This window comes from Molothrus ater, chromosome 4, assembly GCF_012460135.2.
Source record: "Molothrus ater isolate BHLD 08-10-18 breed brown headed cowbird chromosome 4, BPBGC_Mater_1.1, whole genome shotgun sequence".
Lineage (NCBI taxonomy): Eukaryota > Metazoa > Chordata > Aves > Passeriformes > Icteridae > Molothrus > Molothrus ater.
Genome location: NC_050481.2, coordinates 71,633,009 through 71,658,925, shown reverse-complemented (window position 1 = coordinate 71,658,925; position 25,917 = coordinate 71,633,009). Strand labels below are relative to the sequence as shown.

Below are 25,917 nucleotides of genomic sequence, written 5' to 3'. Positions count from 1 at the left end.
ATAAGCCAGTGAATTATGAAATAATGAAAAATAATGCCAATAACGAAATTAATCTGGGGAAGAAACAATATTTTTGAAGGTGAAGAATGGTTTAAAATATTTTAGTTAATATTTTTATTAATAATAATTATTATTCATTCATTTATTTATTTAATAAAAATATTAAACATTATTTAATATTTTTATTCATAACATTTATTTGAAGATAAAATAAAATTGTTCTGAACTATGCAATGTTAGGACTATTAACCAGAACACCAGCATTAGGATCCAGCATTTCTGGCACAGTTGTAGAATTCAGAAGATGATTTTATTCCATGTTCCCTTCACAAGATGACTTTTTCAGGGTCCATTGAACCTTAAACCCAAATCTGATTTTTTAACCTGTTAAATCACCTGTGAGATGACAAATGGAATTAATGCTATGGGGAATAAAGCCTTTAAAGGCTCATTGAACTCCCATGGCTTTAGAAATTCACATTTTTTATCTGCTGATGAAATATTATTTTTAAAAAATCCATCTGAAGACACACGTGCCCCCCCTCAAATAAGGAGTGAGAGAAGATAGATGGCAAAATAGCAAATTTAATTTAAAATTCCGATTTTGGTCACTTCTGGGCTGTTTAGCTGACGAGAAGTCAAGATTTATTTGTATTTTTAGTGCAGATGTCTGGTTCTGAGCAGGAGCCCAGCTCCCAGAGAGATCCCTGCCCCAATCCCTGGGGGAATGCTGCATCTGGAGCTCAGCTTTGGGAGTCCGCTGTCAGCCCTGCTCCACAAAAGCTGCCTCCAGCCTTCTGCATGTGCAGCTCCAGAGCATATTCCCATGAAATGCATATTCCCAGGATCTCCCCATGCCAGCAGGAGTGTTCCTGGCACTGCCCAGGCTGGGGGGCTGCTGCTGGGCAGGGAGAGGGCAGATTTGGGGTTTTTCTCCCTGCTTTGACACGTTTTTGCCAAGCACATAATTCAGAGTCACACGTTCACAATTCAAATGTTCACATGCTCTGTTATCTGAAGGGGAATCCATATCCATGCATGTGTGCAGTGCCTGTCCTGGAGCTGGGATAGTTACAGGAAATGAAAGAAAAGCAGGTTTATGAGAGCCAAAATGGCCTCCTTCTAGTGCTGAAGTTTTGTTTGGGGTGATAGAGCTCCAGTGAAAGGGAATAAAGAGGCTTCTGCATTTCCATGGCCTCCTCCTAGCATTGAAGTTTTGTTTGGGGTGATAGAGCTCCAGTGAAAGGGAATAAAGAGGCCTCTGCATTTCCATGGCCTCCTCCTAGTGCTGAAGTTTTGTTTGGGGTGATAGAGCTCCAGTGAAAGGGAATAAAGAGGCCTCTGCATTTCCATGGCCTCCTTCTAGTGCTGAAGTTTTGTTTGGGGTGATAGAGCTCCAGTGAAAGGGAGTAAGGGGGCTGCTCTTGGGGGTTGCTCACAGGACAGCAGTTAATTTCCAGGTTCCTGACTGCAGTTCTGTAATTAGAGCTGGAGCTCAGGGAAGCTGTGAGCACTGTCAGGGTGTGCTGGGAGCCTGGAGGTGCTGCCAGGTCATTCACTGGTGATAACAAAACCCCCAGAGCCAAGGCTTGGGACAGCCTTCCTGCTTTGAATGGCTTTATTAACTGAAATCCATGTGTGATGTGCCAGCTGTGTCCAGCCCTGCAGCTTTCACACCTGGCTTGGTGTCACTGAAGGTGTGACACTGCCCTCAGCCCTGCTCCTTCCATGTCCCTCCTGTTTCTTGCATTTGTGGAGTTGAATTTCTCCCACCTGCAGGACTCTGTGCTGAGGATCGCAGGGTGAGGGAGCTTCCCCTGCTTTAAGAGGGTGTTGCCTGCCCACCCTGCCAGGGAACAATTCCCAGTTCCCAGGATCCCATCCATGCCTGCCCTCTGGCACTGGCAGCCATTCCCTGTGTGCTGTCCCTCCCTCCTTGTCCCCAGTCCCTCTGCAGCTCTCCTGGAGCCCCCTCTGCAGCTCTCCCTTCAGCTGAACAGCCCCAGCTGGGTTGGAGGATGCCCAGTGCTGTCCTGACTGATGCCAGCAAGCTCTTCCCACAGAAATAATGTGCTTTTGTAATGTAACTAATGTGCTTTTCAATAATGTACCAAACTGGGCTGCTGGAAGTGCATGGGGTGGGGCCAGGGCTGGGTTTTGTGAGGGCAGGGGGACAGATCAGCCTGGGCTCAGCATTAACAGCAACAGAACCCAGGTGCACTGAGGGAAAAGCAATGGCTCCTTTCTGTTTAAATCCTGTTTGCTGGCTCTGGTTGGAATTTCAGGAATTCCTGTTCCCTTGCCTGTTTCTGCAGAGCACCATGCCCTTCTCAGACTCCACCTGTGCCAGCAGCAGCTCCTGGGGACCCAGCTGTGCCCTGAGCCACAAGAGACGGGCACGGATGCTGAACAAAGGGATCCAGGCAGGTGAGGCCCTGAATCCCACCCCTCCCTGGGCTCCTCCTGCCTCTCCTGCTTTGGAACCTGTCCTCCACAGTCTGGGGGTTCTGGGCATGGGTCTGTGCCGGCAGCACCCTCCAAATTCACTCCAGCTGCTGTCAGGGAAGGGTGATGTGTTCAGTGAATGTGAGCTGTTTAATTGCCATTTTCGGGCTGCTTTAAAAACCAATTTTCTCACTTGTAAGGTTCTTACCCTCACCTTCTGCTCCATTTCAATGGCAAAGGTGAGCTGCCTTTTTTATCTATTGTTTTTTCCCCAAGACATCTGTTCCTCCCAGAATGGGTTTTGTAGGCTTATGCTATTTCAGAAGGCAACTGCAGTGTTCCGTGTTCTTCCTGGGAATATTTTGGGTGTTAAATTCTATTTCAGTCCCGAGCTGCTCCTGGCCTGGTGCAGTTCTGCAGTTGGGTTTTTTCTGGTGGCAATTAGCAGTTTCTTCATTGCTTTCATTTCCACGCCAACTCCCCATCATCACATTGAGTAATGGCCCTGGTTTATTCATCAGATACAGCAATTATTTATTTATTCCTGCTTGTGTGCAAGCAGATTGAATCAGGGAGGGATTTTCATAGGGCAGAGTTAATTCCAGTTGAATTCCCACCCCCAGATAAATGTATATTTTGCTTGGGGTATTTGGTTTTAGTTTCCCTCAGATTATCATGCAGTAACAATCCTGAGCCACTGGAAACTCTCCTTGGTTCGGGGAAGTGTAAAATAGAAATGTGAAAGGTTTGGACTGTTGGAGGTGGGTGAAGGATGTGGTGATTCTTCACTCCTGGCTGGAGTGGGGTCATTCCCTGCCCTGGCACACGGGACTGAGGTGCCCCTGCTTGGTTTCCATTCCAGGGGACCTGGAGATCGTCAGCAGCGCCACCAAGAGGAACACCCGGGACGTTGGGGTGACCTTCCCCACGCCCAGGAGCAGCCAGCAGCTGTGGGAGCCCCCGGGGCAGGGCCAGGGCACAGCCTGGCAGCAGCAGCCGGGCAGGATCCTGACAGACACACGGAGCAGGAGGAGCAGGCTGCGCCTCCAGCAAGGTCAGCACCTGGGACAGGGCTGGGGACAGCTGGGACGGGGCTGGGGACAGCTGGGACAGGGCTGGGGACAGCTGGGACGGGGCTGGGGACACCTGGGACAGGGCCAGATACACCTGGGACAGGGCTGGGGACAGCTGGGACAGGGCTGGGGACAGCTGGGACAGGGCTGGGGACACCTGGGACAGGGCCAGATACACCTGGGACAGGGCTGGGGACACCCAGGACCAGGCTGGGGACAGCTGGGACAGGGCTGGGGACAGCTGGGACAGGGCCAGATACACCTGGGACAGGGCTGGGGACACCCAGGACCGGGCTGGGGACAGCTGGGACAGGGCCAGATACACCTGGGACAGGGCTGGGGACAGCTGGGACGGGGCTGGGGACAGCTGGGACAGGGCTGGGGACACCTGGGACAGGGCTGGGGACACTTGGGACAGGGCCAGATACACCTGGGACCGGGCTGGGGACAGCTGGGACCGGGCTGGGGACAGCTGGGACAGGGCTGGGGACAGCCAGGGCAGGGCCAGATACACCTGGGACAGGGCTGGGGACACCTGGGACGGGGCTGGGGACAGCTGGGACAGGGCTGGGGACACCTGGGACAGGGCTGGGGACAGCTGGGACAGGGCTGGGGACAGCTGGGACAGGGCTGGGGACAGCCAGGGCAGGGCCAGATACACCTGGGACAGGGCTGGGGACAGCGGGGACAGGGCTGGGGACAGCTGGAATAGGGCCAGATACACCTGGGACAGGGCTGGGGACACCCAGGACCGGGCTGGGGGCAGCCAGGGCTGTGTCACAGCCTGTGGTGGTGGTGCACACACCCTGCCCCTGAGCATCCTGTGCCAAGGGGCAGGAGCCACAAGAGCACAGCACACACACTGATCCATGGACAGACAGCTCTTCAACTAATTACAGTGGAAAAGTGCTGTGTTTATTACAGCACTGGTACAAGCTGAATCATTTCTAAAGGTATGGGTGCTCTTGAGAGTCTAAACTTCCTTTTTGTCCTTTAACCTGTTGCTATGCATTAAGTTTTGCAATAGGTTTGTGCATATTTATTTATCACAATTAGTTCTGATCAGTAGAGAGCTCTCTGGTTGTCCATCTATCTCCTGCAGCTTAGTTTTGGTTTGCATCTTGTTTTAAGGTCTAAGAGGCCCCTCTTATTTTCTTCTAGCTTGGAAGTTCACATTCTTTTCACCTTGTTTGAGGCAGCTTTGTGAGCTGCAGGCTGTTGCAAGCACAGGTTTTTTTACAAGCACAGCAAATGGATAAACTCTACAGACTAAGCAGTTCAAAGCAGCACACTTCACCTAAATCTGGAATGGGTTTCTAACCTCAGTTCATTCCTAACCTCACGTCTCAACACACACACAGCAGCTCGGGGGTGAAGGCACAGGGGGGTCCAGGCATGGAGTTCCAATGTGCTTTATTTCAGACAATGCTGAAGGCATCCAGGGGCCAGAGACAAACACAAAGGAGGCTCCAGTGTATAAATACAGGAGGAGGGAGTCGGGGATCCAGAGGTCTGAGGGGTGGCACACGGGGAAGGGACTGACAGTGTTGCAGCATGGCAGGGTGGTAGAAATGCTGCAGCCTTCCTCCAGGTGTCTCCTTCAGAAGCTGCTCAGAGTAAGGCCACCAGAACAGCATTTCAGGACCATGCACACACACACACACACAGAGCACAGATAGCTCAGCAGAGGAAGCACAGGAAGGGTCTTTGCATGATGCATTCCAGTGAGGGTTTATTCCAAAGCACACCAAAGGATCAGGGACAGAGACCAAACCATGGGGTGTGCACAGGTTCAAGGATGGGGTCAGTGACCTGAGGGCACAGGGTGGGCAGAGGGCAGCAACCTGCAGGGGCAGTGAGGGATGAGTAATTGGGGTGAGCAGGGTCAGCTGGCCCATGGGGGAGGCAGTCTGATGTGGGTTGGCAGTAGCACTCACAGCACCATGCGCTCAGTCCTCTCCAGCAGCCAGGTGGGGAAGCTCTATGGCAGATCCTTCCAAGGCAAAACAATCCCTGGGGATTTCCCTGGGGGGAGGATTCAGAGGGTTCCACACAACAGGGGGTGCCAGGGTGGATGGGCAGGGTTACATAAACCAATGGGGTAACAGGGAGGGGAGAACTCTCTGGAACATGAACGTACAGGGTGAAAGGGGCAGGGAAGGCCAACAGGCATTGGGCAGGACAGAACTGGAATAAATTGCCCCAGTGCTGCAGAGCACCGTGGGGGAAGGCTCCTTCCTCACCCTGAGCGGTGCCCAGAGCCCGAGGTGCATCTCCCCAGGGCATTCCCACTGCCCTCTCCTGGCAGGTCAGGGGCCCCCACAGACAGAGCTGACCCTGCCACCGCCTCCTCCTGCTGGGATTTCATGGGACTGCAGCCAAACCCTGCCGGGGCAGTGCAGTGCTGGCTTCTGATGGCAGCTTCAGCCATGAAACAGCTGTTACAGCAGGAAATGCACTCGTGGGGAGGAATAAACAAGGTGGAGACCTGGCAATCCTGTAGGTGCTTAACATGAACTTCTGAGACACAAAAGGTTCTGTTGAACTCTCAGTGCTGGTCACCAACTTGTCCTTAATGTCTCATGCCCTGAGGCTTCCCAGAAGTTTTTTCCAGAGCACTTGGGTGAAAATTGGGAAGAATTGGTTTTAAGAGTTGCATTTTGAGGCTGCTGGTGGAGTCTCCTGACGTTTGTTTTTTTTTTTTTTTTGTCTCTTAAATTCCTGCCACTCTTCATAACGTCACAATTAAATGTTTAAAAATATTTCCCTTAGTCATCACTGTTGTTGTTGTGGGGACTGATCATTCTCTCTCATAAGGGTTTAATTTAGAGAATTCAGAATATCTGCTCAGAATCTCAGCTGATGTATTCATTCACATCATTGTGTGTGTAAACTGTGAGTAACTGAATTCCTGGAGACACGTTGAGCATTTGGGAGATGGAAAGCATATGATCTTTTGAGCATTTGGGAGATGGAAAGCATTTGATCTTCCAAAACATGGATAAAGAGCCACAGGGCTCAGGCCAGCAGAAAGGCTCCTTAAAAATGTGTGATTGCTGGTAAATAACTGTTCTTTCCATGGAAGCAAACAGGGAAAATGAACAGTTGTGGGCTTTTCAGAAGTGGAGTTTAATAAAGGCTTGCTGGGGAAGGAATTCTCTTGAACCTGCCCAAGGTGTTTCCTACAGAAATTCAGCTGCAGTGCGGGGTTGCTGCAGTGCTGGCCCTGGCTGGGTTTAGCTGCAAACCTGGGCACTGCTGTGGTTGAACCCCTGGTCCTTCCCTTCTGAGGGATGTGGGACAGGATGGGAGGGTGAGAGTGGGGAAGCCACTGGATTGGGATAGAGACAGGATAACAGGCCAAGGAAAAGCCACACGAGCACAGCCAGACAAGGAACTCATTCTGCACTTGGAGAATCCTGGAATGGGTTGGGGGGGAAGGGACCTTAAAGCCCACCCAGAGCCACCCCTGCCATGGCAGGGACACCTCCCACTGGCCCAGGCTGCTCCCAGTGTCCAGCCTGGCCTGGGGCACTGCCAGGGATCCAGGGGCAGCCCCAGCTGGGAATGCCCTGGGAATTCCTGTGCCGGTCTCTCCCCACCCTCCCAGGGAACAATTCCTTCCCCATATCTGGTGTAAAGCTGCCCTCCTTCAGCTTCAGACTCTTTTCCTTTGTCCCAGTCCCTCTGCAGCCTCCTTGGAACCCCCTGTAGGCCCTGGAGGGATCCTGGAGGGCCCCTGCCCACTTTCCCATCCCCAGGAGAGCTCCATTGTGCCTGATGTGACTTGGGAGGTCAAAGCACCATCATTCCAAGTGCTCCCCTCCTCTTCCCTCAGCTCTGTCTCCTGACTGTGAGCTGGGATGCCCCTTGGCTCAGCTGGCATCACCTCTCCTGGCTGTGTCCTCTCATTCCTGCAGGAATAAAGGACCATGGATTGGGATGCACAACAGGCACAGAATTGCCTCAAATCTTCTTTCTCTCCCGTACTCTTTTAACAGGGACTGCGTGGCTCGTCCCAGCAGAGGACTTGGAATGTGAATCAAGGAAAGAAAACCAGTGCAGTGCCACTCTTGGCCCTGGGCCAGCCTGGTTTGAGCCCTGGAGCAGCACAAAGCCCTGGAGAGAGCCCTTGAGGGAGAAGAACCGGGAGGAGCAGCCCAGGCTGGGCCAGGGAGCAGTGACACCCCCAGGGGCTGGCAGGGGGCTGGGGCAGCCCCTGGGCAAACTCACCCTGCAGGTGAGGCACCCTGAGCCAGGCACTGCTGGGGCACATCCTGGCTTGCCCTGGCACTCTGGCTTTCCCCAGGATGCTGCCCCAAGTTACTGCCCCAGTACTTGACTTGGTCTGGTATTACAGCAATTGAACCCCTTGGCTTCAGGAGCCAGGGGGATGTAGCTGACAGAACATCCCATCACACTTGTTTCTATGCAAAAACAGTACTGAGGTGTACATAGTATGAGATCAGAATTAGTTTTTATTATTCTTTCTTATTATTTTGGGTTTTTTTTTTCTGGCCAGTTTATTTCCACGTTGTTAAAGCAGAGGCTCAGAGGCTGCTGGCGTTAAGGACGGGAGTTTTATCTTACACCCAGTATTGGGAGGGGATTTTTTCCACGCTCTGGGGTTGGTGGTGGGTGTTCTGGGTCTCCCCTGCAGCTGCCAGCCCCAGCTTGGTGTGTTTGTGTCCCCTCAGGAGGCGCTGGCCCTGCACCGCCCCGATTTCATCTCGCGCTCGGGGCAGCGCCTGCGGCACCTGCGGCTGCTCCGCGAGGAGAGGAGGCTGCACAAATCCCAGAGGGAAGCACTGCTGCCAGCCCAGAGGGACCAGCTGCTGCCAGCCCAGAGGGACCAGCTGCTGCCAGCCCAGCAGCTGGTGCAGCCTGCCAGGAGGAGAAGAGACTCAAATCACCTGGTGTCCAACCGAGGTACTCAGGGCTCTGCTTTGAATTCTTTGGTTTCGTGAACCCCACATTATGCTTCAGGGTGTATTTATTTACTATGTATTTCTCCTAAAGCCATTACAGTTATTTAAGCCTGTTGTCTGTAAGATCTTGTAAAGAGTGTTTTTTGTAAGAACTTCTATAAAACTTATAAAGGACTCACATTGTTGCAGTAACAAACTCGTTCATTGTTCCCTTATCTCAAAATTTTCCATTCAGGTTTCCTGATGAGAGAAAAAAGAAGAGCAATTCCCAAGCATGAAATGTTTCAAAGATCTAAAAGGTAAAGTTCAGGGAATTTTATTTCAGGTGGATCAGTGCCCTGGGTAGGGAAGAGCTCTGAATCCTGTCTGCAGTCATAGAACTGGGTGTGCAAATAATTTAGCTTTTTTCAGTGAAAAATGCAGGTGCCTTATCAGAGGGAGAAATGTTCTGCTTAGAAGTTCCAAGAAACAAAATAATTTTGGAAATTATTTCTGTAGCTAAACCTAGGATTCTGCTGCAGTGTCAGCCATCCACAGCAGACTGGGTCCCACGTGGAGAGGGAGTGAGCTGGGGGACACGAGCGTCTGAGGAAGCTCACAAACTATTTACCAAAGTGGGTAACTGGGGCAGCAGGGAGGCAGCATTCCCCCAAAGGAAGAGGCTTTCTGTAGAAATAATCACCCCAAGGGAATGCAGAGACTTTTACTCTTGGAAAAACCACCTCAGGGCGGGGTTTGTGTTATTTCTGACTGCAGTAATTCATCTCTGCAGTGCCCAGCACGCTCCCATGGATTTACCCTTGGAGCAGCTGTGCTGCAGAGGGGCCATGGGAAGGGATAGTGAAAAATGGGAGTTCACTGCAGCTGAATTTTGCTGTGAATGGGATGGGAAGTGCTGGGCCAGGACCAGCAGAGGTGGCAGAGCCTGAAATAATCCCAGGTTGGTGGGATGAGGCCTGAGCAGCCTGGTCCACCTTGGAATTAACCCTGCTTTGAGCAGCAGCTTGGTGGCTCCAGAGGTTTCTGCCAGCCTCGGTTTCTCTGTGATTCCACCAAGCACCTGCTGCAATACACAATGTATAAAATAAACCCCCTGGTGACTTTTAATGACTTCAGTGATTTTGCATGATACATTTTAATGACTTTTAGCATTTAAGAGTATTCTTAGAGTGTCTGGGGAAGGTGTCCCTGCCCATGGCAGGGGTGCCACTGGATGGGCTTGGAGGTCCTTCCAACCCAAACCATTCCAGGATTGAGGGAAAACTTGGGGAGGCATCAGCACAGGAGAAGACAAAGCAGGGCAACACTACTGAAAGCACTGGAATTTTGGGAATGCCTGAAAAGCTTCAGTGAGGTGATTGCTGTGCTGAACCCCTGCCATGGCTGGAGGGACATGGGGGACACTGAGCTCCAGCTGGGGCACCACGGCAGGGCAGAGCTACAGGTGCTGCTCTGGGGAGGTGCTGGGGCAGGAGAGGGGCAGTTCCAGGGGCAGTAGGAGAGTTCCAGGGGTAGCAGAGCCATTGCAGGGGCTGGAGAGGCGTTCCAGGGGTAGGAGATCCATTGCAGGGGCAGGAGAGGAGTTCCAGGGGCAGGAGAGGGGTTCCAGGGATAGGAGATCCATTCCAGGGGCTGGAGAGGCGTTCCAGGGGTAGCAGAGCCATTGCAGGGGCAGGAGAGGAGTTCCAGGGGTAGCAGAGCCATTGCAGGGGCAGGAGAGGAGTTCCAGGGGTAGGAGAGGGGTTCCAGGGATAGGAGATCCATTGCAGGGGCAGGAGAGGCGTTCCAGGGGCAGGAGAGGAGTTCCAGGGGTAGCAGAGCCATTGCAAGGGCAGGAGAGGAGTTCCAGGGGTAGCAGAGCCATTGCAGGGGCAGGAGAGGAGTTCCAGGGGTAGGAGAGGGGTTCCAGGGATAGGAGATCCATTGCAGGGGCAGGAGAGGCGTTCCAGGGGCAGGAGAGGAGTTCCAGGGGTAGCAGAGCCATTGCAGGGGCAGGAGAGGCTTTCCAGGGGTAGCAGAGCCATTGCAGGGGCAGGAGAGGAGTTCCAGGGGTAGCAGAGCCATTGCAGGGGCAGGAGAGGGGTTCCAGGGGTAGCAGAGCCATTGCAGGGGCAGGAATTCCCAGCTCAGTGCTGCTGTGGATTCCACAGTGGGACAGCAGCAAACTGCAAACACATTGGTCAGGGATGTGCTTGGCCAGCAGCCCTTAGGGATGTGGGGATAAAGCAGAGGGTGTGTGTTGCAATAAAGCAGACAGGACTCAGTTTCTTCCTGCAGGCAGAATAAAGCTCACATTAAAATAAATAAATAAATAAATAAATAAGTAAAGCAAATATATAAATATAAAAATAGTATAAATATAGAAATAAATATACATCAATAAAGCTTACATTTATACAGTTTTAAAGATGTATGTATTTGACTCTAATTGGTTAGTAAACTTCTTAACTCTCAATAATTGGTTAGAAAGTGCTTGTGTGTGTGTATGTGTTAATGCTTTTTTCTTCAGGTGTTTACATTTTTCTTTGTAATTCTCATAGGGCAGATCTTTTGTTACTGCTTTTTTCTTTACAGGAGTAAGTTGTTATGCAAACTTGATTCTCAGTCTAATTTTTTCACATAAGAACTTGCAAGCTAGCTACTAGTTGAGCTAAAGTAGCAGGGCCTAAACCATATTTTATAGGGCTTCTCTTTTCTAATATTTCTCCTTGTGTAGAGCAGCTGTGGTTTTTAGTGTCAGGCAGTTTCAAATCTCTGTTTTTGCCTTTCCTCTCCCATTAGGATGTACGAGCAGCTCCCCGAGGTGAGGAGGAAGAGGGAGGAGGAGCAGAGGAGGCAGGAGTACAGCTCCTACCGCCTGAGGGCTCAGCTCTACAAAACTGTGAGTGTCCCCTGGCACCGTGGAGATGGACAAAGACACCTGTTCTTCATGCAGAATAGCCAAATCTCTGTTCACAAAGCTCATATTTTATTATATTAATATATAATTAATTTTATTTATTTATTATATATATATATATTTATATATATTTATATAGATACATATAATATTATACAATATATATTATATAAAATATTATATAAAATTAATTATATTCTATTAATAAATAATTATATCTACTAGATATATTTTTATAATAAACATATATATTACATATTTATATAACATATATTATATTTTATATATTGCAAATATATATTGATACAAAATATATATTTCAATATATTTATATAAATATATAATATAGATATAATAGAAAAAGTATATATTATATTTCTATTATATACTTATATTTATATAATTAAATACATTATATAATACAATAATATAATATATATTATGTATTCTATTATATAAATATATATTTTATTTCATTTGTATGGTTATCAGAAGGCACCATGCCTGGAGCTAACTGGTCAGCAGTTCAGTGAAACTCAGCTCAGTGGCTGGCAATGCCTGGTGTAGGTGTCCATCAAACCTTTCTCTTTCCAGCTGTGTTCACATTCTTGTCTCCTGGGGAGTGAATGTTTCACAGGGGTAGAACTTTCCTCCCCCCAGGTGGGAACTGTCTTCTCACAAGGATAGATTGTTTTGCTAACTGATTCTCACTATTGTAATTCTTATCTCACAGTAATGAGGCCTGATTTTAGAAGGGTTTTTTTCATAAGGTTTTACCTGTATGTGACACTCCTCCCCTCTGGAGGGCCACGTTCCCTCAGGGAGTCCCAGACACAGGGATCTGCTGAGGGGTGTCTGTTTGAAAAGCCAGGTGTCTGCTGGGGAAGGCAGGAGCCTCCCCTGAAATGGAAAATGCAAACCCCCTCCCTCTGAATTATTGTAATTTTGAAATTAAGGGGCTCTCAGGAAAAGGTATGGGAGTAGGAATAACAGTTCTTTGCTAGGAAAATTAAAAATACAAATGCAGTGGTACAAACAAAAAGAAACCAAACCCCTGCCAGGGTCAGAGCAGTCCCTGTCCCCTGTGTGTCAGGGGGTGGCACAGCCCCATCCCATGGGGGCTCAGCCCTCCTGCAGTGCCAGCTGTGGCTCTGCTGGAGCAGGGATCCTGCACAAGGGGGGAGTTTTCCTCTGCAGCTCCAGGGCTGCTGGAGATGGGCCTGGGCTCCCTCTGGCCATGCAGGGCAGCAGAAGCTGCTCCTCTGGCAATGCACTGGGCAAAGGCTGCTGTGCTGTCCCAAAGCTCAGATTGGATCCAGGTAGGAATGCTTGGCTCCTCCCCTGGGCGCAGCATCTCCCCATGGGATGATGGAACTGGATCAGCCATGCAGGGACACTCAGTGGCCCATTAACAGAAGATAACTGATAATTAATGGCCCATGAACAGCAGATAATTAATAGTTAATGGTCCATGAACAGAAGAGATCTCCTGGAGGGAGGATTGGCAGTGGAAGAGATAAAGAAAACTGCCCCATGAGCAGCAGATACCTGCCCCAGCTCTGACAGGAGGAATGCACACCCCCAGCCACACCTCACAACCAGGGCACTGCAGTCCAGGTGCTGGGGGTGCCCAGGTGTGTTCCATTCATCAGCCAAGCTCTGCTACACCTTTCCTTTCCTGCAATCCTCCCATTCCATGGAAAAATGGCTCAGAAGGTGGTGCTGGTGCCATGATACAAACAAGGGCTTGTGCAGGGCCTGGGGTGGAACAGGGGGGTCTTGGAGCACATCCCAGGAAGGATGAGTGTCCTTCCAGAGCTGGGTTTGCTCTCCTGTGCCCTGGCTGTGGGTTTGGCTCAGGGAATCCCCAGCCATGCCTAACAAAGCCTGGAGTCAGCCTTAGTTTATCCAGGCTGCAGCTTGCAGTCCTGGTGGAGGGTTACCTCTGAGGCTTCCAGCAGTTTCTGTTTGCCCAGCACTGGCCCTGCTCAGCCAGGACCCCTGGCTGGGAAGCTGTGGGATAAACCAGTGTCCCTGAGCATGGACAGGCACTGAAACCAAAACTGCCCTTTTCTTTAAACTCTGGGTCTTAAACTTGCCCTCCAGTTTTAGTGTTAAACTCCTGGAGTATTCCAGAGCTGGAGTAATAGGCTTGGCTGTTTGTTGGCAACAGCAGTCATTGGATTTTCAAAGTCAGCACTTGTAATGTGTTCTGTAAAACATCTTCCTACTCTAATTTGGGGAATTTACCACTAGAAAGACTTTAATTTGTTGCTATCCTTGGGCAGGGTATTTTCAGGACATTTTTTTGCTCTGGTCTGAGAATTCCAGATGCTGGTACAGTAAAGTTTGAGGAATTAATGAGTTCTGGCAGTCTCTGACTTGGAGTGGCAGAGTGGGCTGGAAGCAGGGAGGAAATAGGATCAGAACTTTAGCACATAAATATGGGTTTGATTGGAAGGGAGGTGGTGATTCATGGCAGTAAATAATTGCAGTGCTTTAGTTCTCCCTGCTGGTGCAGAAGAGCTGCTGTAAATCAGGGAATGGTTTGGTGAGGATGGGCTGAGAGCACCAGCTTCTGAGTGAGGCTCATTGTGCCTAAAAACCAACCACAGATTCTCTGGAATGGCTCCAAAAATTAGAGCTGGTCTCAAGGCATTTCTGGGACAGTTTGGGGCAGCTCACTGAGGGGAAAAGAGAATAATGTGAAGTTTTCTTGGCACTGAGTGAGGGGGAAACAACCTGGGCCCACCTGGAACTGGAGCCATAAAAATCCCTGGGCTGGAGTGCACAGACATTCTTAACCTGTGAAATTGTTCAATACTTCTCTTTGTTAGGATAGCAAAGTTATTTTTATCCCAGGGTGCACGTGGACCTGGGCTGATGCTCTGTCCCAGCAGCCCTTTGCTTTTGTGCTTTTAATTTCAAATAGAGCAGAAAATCATCCCAGTCAGATCAGGGGACAGGGAGTGCCCTGGAATTTTGCACTCTGTAGTGGGACAGACCCTGATCTGATGGCAGCAGCAATCAGAACTCCCAGCCCCACTGAAGCAGAAATGAATGCTCTGAGTTTATCAGATGCAGACTTGTTCCAATACCGAGGCTCCTCCACGAGGGGGAGCGAGTTTGTGATCCCAGTGAATGGGAGAGAGCTCCTGGAAGGAGCAGCAGCTCATGGGTATTCCCCCTGTGGGATTCCAGAGCAATCTGTGCAGAGAACCTGTGCTCAGCATTTTAAATTCTCAAGGCACTAAACTCACCCGTGTCCCTGTGTTTTTCCCTCAGAGCACAGAGAACCTGTGCTCAGCATTTTTAATTCTCAAGGCACTAAACTCACCCGTGTCCCTGTGTTTTTCCCTCAGAAGATCACCAGCCATGTCCTGGGGAAGAAGGTGTCCTGGAGCTGACCTCAGCCAGCCTGAGCTGAGCACACACAGCACTGGCACAGGGAGAAGGCTCTAAATGCTTCTGCAGCCCCACTTTGTGCTCTTGGCTCCCTTCTGTGCTCACTGGTCCTGCCCTGCGTAAGAATCAGGGATTTGGGGGGCGTGTCAGGGTTTTAAATAAATAGCTGGGGTTTTATAGTGGTGTTAGGCACTTCCAGAGGAAACAGAGTCTGGAAAAACTTGGTTCATAATATATTTATAACTCCCTGATTGGAATAGCAGTTTTATGTATTTATTTTCTATGGGTTTTAACAAGGATTTTTAGATTTTTTAAAATTCCTGTCTCAGTGTAGAAAATTCACTTGTTATGTTTTGTACTTCAATAAAACAGCTGAGTTGTAATAACTGCTGCAGCTGTGTTTGTGCAGGGACCAGGAGGGGCTGAGCAGAGACACTTCTGGTGCTGGTGGGAGCTTTCAGGGCTTTCCTGGGAGAATCCCTTTTTTATTTGATGGTTTGTCCTGCCAGGGTCCCTGGCTGTGCCCTGCACCAGCACCACTGAAAAGATGCAGGACAGAGAGGAGGTTTATGAAGTGCTCAAGTCTCAGTTCATAGGATGGATAAACAGGAAAAGACATCTGAGGAAAACAGAGTGGGTGTGAGCTGTGGCTTCCTATGCTCTCTCTGCCTCAGATGTTTGTGGCAATTGAGCTCAAAACAGCTGGGAGGGAACACCCATGCTGGGAGGGCTGGGTGCCCCTGGAGGTGGAAGGTTCTGGAGAGACCCTGCAGGGCCTGCAGGGGCTCCAGGAGAGCTGCAGAGGGGCTGGGGACAAGGGACAGAGGGACAGGAGCCAGGGAATGGCTCCCACTGGGAAAGGGGAGATTGGGCTGGGATCTTGGCAAGGCATTCCTGGCTGGGCTGGAATTCCCAGATTTGCTGGGGCTGCCCCTGGATCCCTGGCAGTGCCCCAGGCCAGGTTGGACACTGGGGCTTGGGTCCACCTGGGGCAGTGGGAGGTGTCCCTGCCATGGATGGGGTGGCACTGGGTGGGATTTGAGGTCCTTTCCAACCCAACCCATTCCAGATTCCCTGATCTGGTCTGGTCTCAGAAATGGAACTTGAAGTGCAGATTACAGACAGCACCATCCCATGGGTGGGATAAATCAGCTCAGACTGTGGCTCCTCTTCTCAGACCTTCCCACCTCCCAAAATCCAGTTTTACCTGTTTATCACAGCATCAGCCTGCTTTGGGATGAAGGAATCCAGTGCCACCCCTGCCCTGTCCCACCTGGCCTGGAGCTGCAATTTTCTCCTTCCACTTCCTTGGGATCAGGAGGGATGGAATTGCTGCCTTGCCTCTGGAATTCTGTACTGTGGCTGGAAATGAGCTTTGTGTGAAGCAAGGGTGCTGAGTGTGCTGGGGCTGAGCTCTCTGATGGATCCTGAGACACACAGGACAGGTTTGTTCCCTGGGAGAGGAGACTGGGGGTGCTGGAGCCCCAACGAGCTCCTGCCTCACCTGGAGCTTGTTCAAGGCCACTCAGCTCCTTATTTGTGCCTTTAGGCTTTCAGTGAGGAGATGAAGGGAGCTGGAGGGCCTTGTGCTCCAAAACCCCTCTGAGATCCAGCCCAGTGCTCCCCCAGCACTGCCAGGGCCACCTGAGCCGTGTCCCCAGGTGCCACAAACAAACACAGGGCACTGAAATCCCTCCAAGGATGGGGACTGCAGGGCTGCACAAACCTTTGGGGGATGGAATCTCTGCTGCTGGGGGTGTTCCCATCCATCCTGCCCTGATGTGTCCCTGGGGATGCTCCTGAGCTGCTCCAGGGCTGTCCCTGCCCTCAGCTGGGTGCAGCTCCTGTGCATGCAGAGCTCCCTTGCGGTGTTTGCAGCTCTGGGAAGGAGCTGTTGACATTTGCAGCACACCAAACTTGCAGCACACCAAACTGCTCTCCAAACACTCAGGAAATTGTGCTTGTCTTGTGCTGTTCCAGAGTGGAGTCATCCCCTCCAAATCCACTGCACACAGACTTCTGGGTGAATCCTGCAGGGCTCTGCAAGGGGAACTGGGGCAGGACTGGTTTTTGTCAACACTGCTGGAGCAGATTTGTGTTTTCAGTTACTCAGAACTGCTCTTTGATCAGCAGCACCCCCAGGAATTGCTGTGTAGGACAGATGTGTGTCCACAGCCTGACCTGCAGCTGGGAAACCTCCTGGATGAGATGGAAAAGGAGGAAATGGAAAAGAGGTGCAAAAATCCACTTTCTGCTTTGAAATGTGCTTTATTTCAAAATGAGAGGCTTCTTTCCCTTCTGAAGCACCTTCCATTTCTTCCTTTGTGACCATTTCCACTCCTTCTTCCTTTGTGCTGTAAATTCCATCCCGAGGGAATCAGTCCTGATCCTCCTCTGTGGGGGCAGCCCTGTGGGGGCTTTTGGGGTCCTTCCCATGGAGAACCCCTCTCCAGCAGGTTTGGGTGTTTCTGGAACCCCTCTCCAGCAGGTTTGGGCGTTTCTGGAACCCCTCTCCAGCAGGTTTGGGTGTTTCTGGAAGCCCTCTCCAGCAGGTTTGGGTGTTTCTGGAACCCCTCTCCAGCAGGTTTGGGCGTTTCTGGAACCCCTCTCCAGCAGGTTTGGATGTTTCTGGAACCCCTCTCCAGCAGGTTTGGGTGTTTCTGGAAGCCCTCCCATGGAGACCCCCTGTCCCATCAGGGGCTGAGGGGCTTGGGTGGGTGTCTGGGACACGCTCTGGCATTGCTGGGATCTGGAAGGGTTTCCATGGAAATGCCTTGCAGTGCTGATGTGAAACACAGCTCAAGTGCCCCATTTCCTTGGAAAAGGAAGTTCCCACATTGCAGTCACTGCTGCTGTCCCTCTGCCAGGACATGGCCTGTCCAGCCTGGGTGCCTGCTGGGGACTCCTCCCAGGGTTTCTCTTGGCCCATTTGTTTTGTCACTGAGAGCACCACAGGAAGGCTTTGGAGAGGAGAAGATGAAGGATTTGTGCTAAAGCAGGTGAGGAAATCTCTTCCAGAATTCCAGGGTGGTTTGGATTGCCAGGGACCTTAAAGACCATGCAGGCCCACCCCTGCACTGGCACCTGTAATTAGATGGATTATGAATTATTATGGGCTTTATATCAGCCCTCCCCAAAGTCCATCTCATTTTTTCCATGAGTGCATCCTGGATTATAATTCACTTTTCTTGAAATCTTGAAACAATTCCCTGAGGAAGACATGACTTCCTGAGTGGCTGCTCATTAGTGCAGATCCCACTTTATTCCAGTGGAGCAGATTTTAAAATATTGTTTCCTTTGTGCTGCCTCTCTGAGCCCCTGGCTGCTCCTGGGGCCAGCTGCAGTCAGCCTGGGCCGGGGCAGGAATTCAGCCTGGGGCAGGAATCTGGCTGGAAATGGGAAAGGCCCGGCTCTCACACGAGCAAGGTTTGAAAGTCAAGCTTTTAGTAATGTTTTTCTCCCTACATCAGCAGATAAAGTGAGTTCTGCTGCCAAATGGGACCCTGCGGGAGGGTGAGCGACCTCGGCGTGACAAATGGGAGCCGCGCTGATTAATGCTGCTGGAAGGAGCTCAGATTCCAGGGGGATGAGGCACTGCGGAGAGCCTGCCTTCCTGGGGAGAAGGGGCTTTGCAAACCCAGCCTGACTTTGTTCCTGTGCCCACGTGCTGCTGTCCTGTTGCTTCCCAAGAGGCTCCTTCCAGCTTCCCAATGCTGGAGAGATGCCAAGGTGTTCCCCCCAGGCTGTGCTGCTCCCCAGTCTGAGATGGGTTCAGAACATCCCGTGAATTGTCCTGGCTGGCTCCTGCCAGCCCTCCTGACTCATCCACTGAGCAGCCAGCCCTGACCTTCTCTGGCCAAGGAAGAGCCCCTGGGACTGACCGAGGAGAGGACACAGCTGAGGAGTTGTGTGACATCACTGTGAGCTGTCCCTGCGATGGCACTGGGGGCACATCTGCTCTGGGGAGACTCCATCTGGCTCTGCCAGGTTTGTGTGAGCAGCACAGAGGTGTTTGACTGGAGAAGGGAACATGGCCAGGGCAGGAACAGAGCTGGGACAGGGCTGGACAATCCCTGAGGAGCTGGGACAGGGCTGGAGAATCCCTGAGGGAGCCGGGCAGGGGCTGCAGAGTCCCTGAGGGAGCCGGGCAGGGGCTGCAGAGTCCCTGAGGGAGCCGGGCAGGGGCTGCAGAGTCCCTGAGGGAGCTGGGCAGGGGCTCAGCCTGGAGCAAAGGAGGCTCAGGGGGCCCTTGTGGCTCTGCACAGCTCCTGCCAGGAGGGCACAGCCAGGGGGATTTGGGATCTTATCCCAGGGAACAGGGACAGGAGCAGAGGGAACGGCCTCAGGCCGGGCCAGGGGAGGTTGGTTGGATATTGGGGAAATTTCCTCATGGAAAAGGTGCTTGGCAGGGGCTGCCCAGGGGAGTCCCCATCTCGGGAGGAGTCCGGGTAAGGTGTGGAGGTGGCACTCAGAGCTCTGGGCTGGGGACAGGCGGCGGTCAGGCACAGCTGGGACTCGGTGATCCTGGAGATTTTTCCCACCCCAACAATCCCCTGGTTCTGGGACTGTCACACCTGAGGGTGTCCCTTGCAGAGGGACCTGGGCCAGGCCAGGAGCGATGGAGTTTGAGCTGAGGAAGCCTCAGGCTGTGGCTGGGGACAGGAGATGCCTGGGAGGGGGAGCAGCCTGCAGCCACAGCCCCGGGGCCTCTCCTGTCTGTGACCCCATCTCTGGGTGTCCCCATCCCTGGGTGTCCCCATCTCTGGGTGTCCCCATCCCTGGGTGTCCCCATCCCTGGATGTCCCCATCCCTGGATGTCCCCAGCTCTGGGTGTCCCCATCCCTGGATGTCCCCATCCCTGGGTGTCCCCATCCCTGGATGTCCCCAGCTCTGGGTGTCCCCATCCCTGGATGTCCCCATCCCTGGATGTCCCCAGCTCTGGGTGTCCCCATCCCTGGATGTCCCCAGCTCTGGGTGTCCCCATCCCTGGGTGTCCCCATCCCTGGGTGTCCCCAGCTCTGGGTGTCCCCATCTCTGGGTGTCCCCATCCCTGGATGTCCCCAGCTCTGGGTGTCCCCATCCCTGGCTGTCCCCATCTCTGGCTGACCCCATCTCTGGGTGTCCCCTGCTCTGGGTGACCCCATCTCTGGGTGACCCCAGCTCTGGGTGACCCCATCTCTGAGTGTCCCCATCCCTGGGTGTCCCCTGCTCTGGGTGTCCCCATCCCTGGGTGTCCCCATCCCTGGGTGTCCCCAGCACTCCCTGCGTGCTGCCCTGGCCTCACTGCAGCCCCGGGCTGGGTGCAGCTGCTGCCTGTGCTGGTGGCAGGGGATGGGGCCGGCGCCTGCTCCTGCCCACAAAAGGCATTTATAACTCTGCAGCAGCCCCAGCTGCTGCTGCCAGCCCGGGCAGGGCTGTCTCACAGCCTGGGACATTCCTGGGGGAACAGAGGCACTGCTGCCCTGCTGAGGGGAGAGCAGTGAGGAGAAATGTCCCACTCTAGGGAGGAGCAGCGAGGCCATGCTCTGCTGGGGACACCCGTCCTATTTGTGCCCTGGGATCTGTCCCTGTTTGTCCCTGGCTGTGCCCTGGGATCTGTCCCTGTCTGTGCCCTGGGATCTGTCCCTGTCTGTCCCTGTCTGTGCCCTGGGATCTGTCCCTGTCTGTCCCTGGCTGTGCCCTGGGATCTGTCCCTGTCTGTGCCCTGGGATCTGTCCCTGTCTGTCCCTGTCTGTGCCCTGGGATGTGTCCCTATTTCTGTCCTGTCTGTCCCTGTCTGTTTCTGGGATGTGTCCCTGTCTGTGCCCTGTTTGTGTCCCCGTCTGTCCCTGGCTGTGCCAGGCTGCTGATCCCCAGCCATGCCCTCGTGTTCCCACCACGCTCCCACAGTCCCTCTTGGCAGGGCTGGGTTTTGGAGCATTTCTCCTCTCATGTGTCCTCTCCTGGAGCTCATGTGTCCTCTCCCAGGACCTGCAGGGTGGGGTGAAGCTTCAGGGGGGCCTGGGGCTGTGCAGAGAGGCCCAGGAAAGGCAGAACTCCATGGAATCCCCTCCAGTGCCACCTCTGCCATGGCAGGGATACCTCCCACTGTCCCAGGCTGCTCCAGCCCCATGTCCAGCCTGGCCCTGGGCACTGGATCAGCCCCAGCTGCTCTGGGCACTTGTGGCAGGCCCTCAGCCCCTCCCAGGGAGGAGTTTCTCCCCAAAGGCTCCCTGAGGTGCCTGGGGAGGGCTCGTGGTGGCAGGAGGGGCAGCTCAGTGCCGCTGACCCTCCTGGGGAGGGCTGGAGGCTGATGGGGAAGCCCTCGCCTCCATGCAGATGTTTGCAGCTGCAGGGTGCACCCCAGGGCCCCCTCCCAGCACCCCCTGTGTTTGGTGCCAGCAGGGCTCTGACTCTGCTGCCACAGCTCTGCTCTGTCTGTCTGTCCTTTGTGCCAGGAAACCCCAGGGAGGTCCCCTGTGCCTTCCTGTCCCCAGATGTCCCCCTGGGCCACAGGTCCCCGGAGCACTCTGGGTAGGGGGGCTGGCAGCTGTCCCCGTTTTCAGGGTAAAATCATTTGCAAAGCTTTAATTACTACAGCTAAACACTGCTATTGGGATTTTAATAGCTATTGATGAATCCTGGCCCCGAATGCGGCAGGGAGAGCAGGCTGGCCCCAGGGAGGCACCCCAAGGGCTGGGAGTGTGTGCATCCCCGCATCCCCACACTCCCTGCTCCTGCTCTGGTGCATCTGGGTGGATGCTGTCAATAAAATCCATCCCTGGAAGTGTGCAAGGCCAGGCTGGAGAGCCTGGGACAGTGGTAGGTGTCCCTGCCATGGCAGGGGTGGCACTGCGTGGGCTTTGAGGTCCCTTCCACTCAAAACCACTCTGTGATTCTACAATTAATAGCATTTTTATTAATAGCATTAAAAATGTTTATTAATAGCATTTATATTAATTAATACAAAATACTGATGTTAATAATCAATATAATTAATATTAACAATAACAACAATGTGGAGCAGATTGAGCATCAGAGAGCTGTCTCTGGGGTGGGATATGTGCAGTTATTGAATTGCTTTAATCACTTTTACCCCTTCTCCTTGTGCAGGCAGCTGTGGGAAAGCAGCCCCCAGGCTTTCCTTGGGCAGGAGAGAGGGGAGAAGTGATGGATGATGGATGGATGGATGGATGGATGGATGGATGACAGATGGATGGATGGATGGATGGATGGATGATGGATGGATGGATGGATGGATGGATGGATGGATGGATGGATGATGGATGGATGGATGATGGATGGATGGATGGATGGATGGATGGATGGATGGATGGATGGATGATGGATGGATGGATGATGGATGGATGGATGGATGGATGGATGGATGGATGGATGGATGGATGGATGGATGGATGAATGGATGGATGGATGGATGGATGGATGGATGATGGATGATGGATGGATGATGGATGGATGATGGATGGATGGATGGATGGATGGATGGATGGATGATGGATGGATGGATGGATGGATGGATGGATGGATGGATGATGGATGATGGATGGATGGATGATGGATGGATGGATGGATGGATGGATGGATGATGGATGATGGATGGATGGATGATGGATGGATGATGGATGGATGGATGGATGGACACACTGATGGATGATTGATGGATGATGGATGGATGGATGGATGGATGGATGGATGGATGGATGGATGATGGATGGATGATGGATGGATGGATGGATGGACACACTGATGGATGATGGATGGATGATGGATGATGGATGGATGGATGGATGGATGGATGGATGGATGGATGGATGGATGGATGGATGATGGATGATGGATGGATGATGGATGGATGATGGATGGATGGATGGATGATGGATGGATGGATGGATGGATGGATGATGGATGATGGATGGATGGATGATGGATGGATGGATGGATGGATGGATGGATGGATGGATGGATGGATGGATGGATGGATGGATGGATGATGGATGATGGATGGATGGATGATGGATGGATGATGGATGGATGGATGGATGGACACACTGATGGATGATGGATGGATGATGGATGGATGGATGGATGGATGGATGGATGGATGGATGGATGGATGATGGATGATGGATGGATGATGGATGGATGATGGATGGATGGATGGATGATGGATGGATGGATGATGGATGGATGATGGATGGATGATGGATGGATGGATGGATGATGGATGAAGGATTGTTGATGGATGATGGATGGATGGATGGATGGATGATGGATGAACCGATGGCTCACGGCTGATGGCTGATGAATGATGAATGATGGATGGATGGATGATGGATGGATGGATGGATGGATGGATGGATGGATGGATGGATGATGGATGGATGGACACACTGATGGATGATGGATGGATGGATGGATGATGGATGGATGGACACACTGATGGATGATGGATGGATAGATGATGGATGGATGGATGGATAGATGATGGATGGATGGATGGATGGATGGATGGATGGATGGATGGATGGATGGATGATGGATGAACCGATGGCTCACGGCTGATGGCTGATGAATGATGAATGATGGATGGAGCCGCGGCGGGCGGGGGAAGCCTGGGAGCCGCCGAGCCGCGGGTCTGGTTCTCATTAAGCGGCCGGGCCGGGCCAAGAAACACAGCAATAAATAAGGGCGAACAAAGCCGCCCCCTCCCCGCCGCCCCCCGGCCGGGCCGGCCGCGCTCGGGGCTGCGCGGCGGGGGAGGGACCCGGCGGCATAAAGAGGAGGAGGAGGTCGGGCCGGAGGCTCGAGTCGGGGCGGTGACAGCCCGGGAGCGGCGACATGGCCGGGCCGGGCCCCCCCGGGCCCCGCCGCGGCTCGGCCACGGGCTGGGGGCTGCGCCTCGCCCTCCTGGGGGTCCTGCTGGGGCTCCCCCCGCGGGGCCGGGCGGGGCCGGCAGGTAACGGGGGCTGGGGGCCGGGGGGGACCGGGTGGGATCGGGATGGGGATGGGATGGGGATGGGATAGGGGTGGGATAGGGCTGGGGATGGGATTGGGATTGGGATAGGATGGGGTGGGGTGGGGTGGGGGCTCCAGGCTGCTCTTGCTGCCCCCGGCGAGCCCCCAGAGCCTGCGCTGCGGCTCCGGCCAGTCCCGGCGCTCCCGGCCCGGCCCCGCGGGTCCCGCTGGCCGCGGAGGGACCGGGCTGGCACCGGGCACGGGCACGGGGCCGCTCTCAGCCCGGGGCGGCGGTGATCTCAGAGCCCCCGTCCCCAGCCAGCCCCGGCTCTCAGAGGGAGCTCGGGGTCTGCGCTGCCCTGCGGGTCCTGCCGTGAAACGTGGCTCGTTCGGTCCGTGAGGAAATCCAGACTTTGCCCGAGGCTCCCATCGCTTTTTAAACGGGAGCCGCAGGAGGAGAGGGGCTGCCCGTTTCCCTTCGGCCCCCTGTAGCCTCTTCCCCATCCCTATTTCCTTCCCCAGCCGTTCCAAGAAGTCAGGGCTGATGTTCCTCTACCCAGAGCACATTTTTTGTTACTGCATTTTTCACTTCCGAGCTTTGCCGGGATCTCGGCTGCTGCTGCTGCTGCTGAGAAGTTTTCCAGCAACTGCAAGAGAGCAGCTGGGAGGGGAGCGGGAGGGCGGTGGGGCCAGAGCTGTGTTTGGATGGAGAGGAGAAGGGAAAGGAAGGGAAAGCTGCCTGCTCCGCTGGGATCGGGCTCTGCGGGGCTCCCCCGGGGCTCCCCCAGCCCCGCAGCTCGCGGTGCCGACACCCCAAGCCCCACAGCGGCGCCGTTCCCCACAACGCTCCCTAAAAGGGCCGGGAGCGAGTGTTTTCCAGGAAATCCAGAGAAGGGGGGTGTGGGAAACCCTTTCTGTGCTGCCTTTGCGTTTATTTGAGTTGGATTTCAGAGGCCCCGTCTCGTGCTCCGAGCCTCTCAGATTCCCAGCAAAAGCTACAAACAAAACAGTGGGAAATTTAAAATATCGTAACTTAAATCTCATCCTTTACATCTCCCAGCCGAGGGATTTTTGGGACGTGGCCGAGGCCCGGCCCAGCCCCTCGTGTCCCATCCTCTCCCCAGCCGTGGGAGAGAGCTGGGGCCGGGCAGGCACAGCTCCCTGCCCTGCTCCCGGGGGGAATTGAAAATAGAGGGGATTGTTGCTTGGCTCTGAAACGGGAGGCACCAACCCCGCCGGGGCTGCTCCCGTGCCTCAGTTTCCCCACGGACAATGGGCTCCTGCGAGGCCGGGGTGGAGGGGGCCCGGCTGCCGCCTCGGGAGGAGGTGAGGAGAAGGAAGCTGGGACGGTGCCACCCCTTATCTGCAGTTATTCCTGGAATCTGATTCCAGGCTATATTTAATGGCACTGATTAAATGCCTCGGGCGATAGCGCCGGGCGCTCCCGGGGGACAGAGGTGGCCGGGCGGGGTGACCCGATCCCATCCAGCTCCGGCAGCAATTCCCAGCCCACAGCTCCGCCTTTGTTTTTCCTTTGTCTTTCCAATAACTTCATCTTCCCTCGAGCCAAAGCCCCGGAGCTCTGCACGAGGAACCAAAACAAGCCATAAAACCAGAGAGCCCTCAGCCCTGCTATTTCACTCTCTGAGTAAATAACTTCGCTGGGCGAGATGATTCCACCCAAGCTCTCCCTCACAACGTTTGGCTTGGCAAGGTGGCCCAACCCTTGACATTTTTGTTCAGCCTCGTCCCCTCTCTGCAGGAGCTTCAGATTTTCGTTTTTTGTTCTGTTGTCATCCGGGCTTAAGTCATCAGTGGCTGCTCCCTGCGCTGCAGTCAAATCCAGCCACATTGTTTAGGAAAAAAATAATCTTAGAAAGTCTGTCTGCCTTGGATGGAGCCAAGGAATGGCTTGTGCTGCCTGCCCGGGGGGGCTGGGATGGCTCAGACCAACCCTGACAGCCACGGCCCTCCCAGCTCCTGCTGCAGCCCAGCCCCGGGCGCAGCGTGCACTGGGGGTGACGGAGCCACAGTGCCCACCAGCCACAGGGCCATGTGGCACTTTGGGTGGGGAGGGACCTCAGAGCCCCTCCGGTGCCACCCCTGCCATGCAGGGACACCTCCCACCGCCCCAGGCTGCTCCCAGTGTCCAGCCCGGCCTGGGGCTCTCCAGGGATGCAGGGGCAGCCACAGCTCCCACCTGCCAGCTGCT

At 53.4% G+C, this 25,917-nt stretch overlaps 2 protein-coding genes across 5 annotated transcripts in view; both read left to right on the top strand.

The window, feature by feature from the left end:
• Positions 1-15,136, top strand: part of ALMS1 (ALMS1 centrosome and basal body associated protein) — a 58,454-nt gene extending 43,318 nt beyond the window's left edge. For 3 of the 4 annotated variants that reach the window (XM_036382849.2, XM_054514630.1, XM_036382846.2), the window contains 7 exons: positions 2,316-2,427; positions 3,308-3,499; positions 7,520-7,758; positions 8,216-8,447; positions 8,682-8,745; positions 11,228-11,327; positions 14,708-15,136. In XM_036382849.2, the coding sequence (XP_036238742.2) occupies positions 2,316-2,427; positions 3,308-3,499; positions 7,520-7,758; positions 8,216-8,447; positions 8,682-8,745; positions 11,228-11,327; positions 14,708-14,752 (984 nt within the window). In that variant the 3' untranslated portion in view covers positions 14,753-15,136. The remainder of the gene's footprint in view (positions 1-2,315; positions 2,428-3,307; positions 3,500-7,519; positions 7,759-8,215; positions 8,448-8,681; positions 8,746-11,227; positions 11,328-14,707) is intronic. The other variant, XM_036382847.2, reaches the window with a different exon arrangement.
• A 3,009-nt stretch (positions 15,137-18,145) lies between these two features.
• Positions 18,146-25,917, top strand: part of ADAM33 (ADAM metallopeptidase domain 33) — a 45,439-nt gene continuing 37,667 nt past the window's right edge. Inside the window, exons 1-2 of the mRNA XM_054514730.1 lie at positions 18,146-18,228; positions 18,526-18,737. Of these exons, the coding sequence (XP_054370705.1) occupies positions 18,146-18,228; positions 18,526-18,737 (295 nt within the window). The remainder of the gene's footprint in view (positions 18,229-18,525; positions 18,738-25,917) is intronic.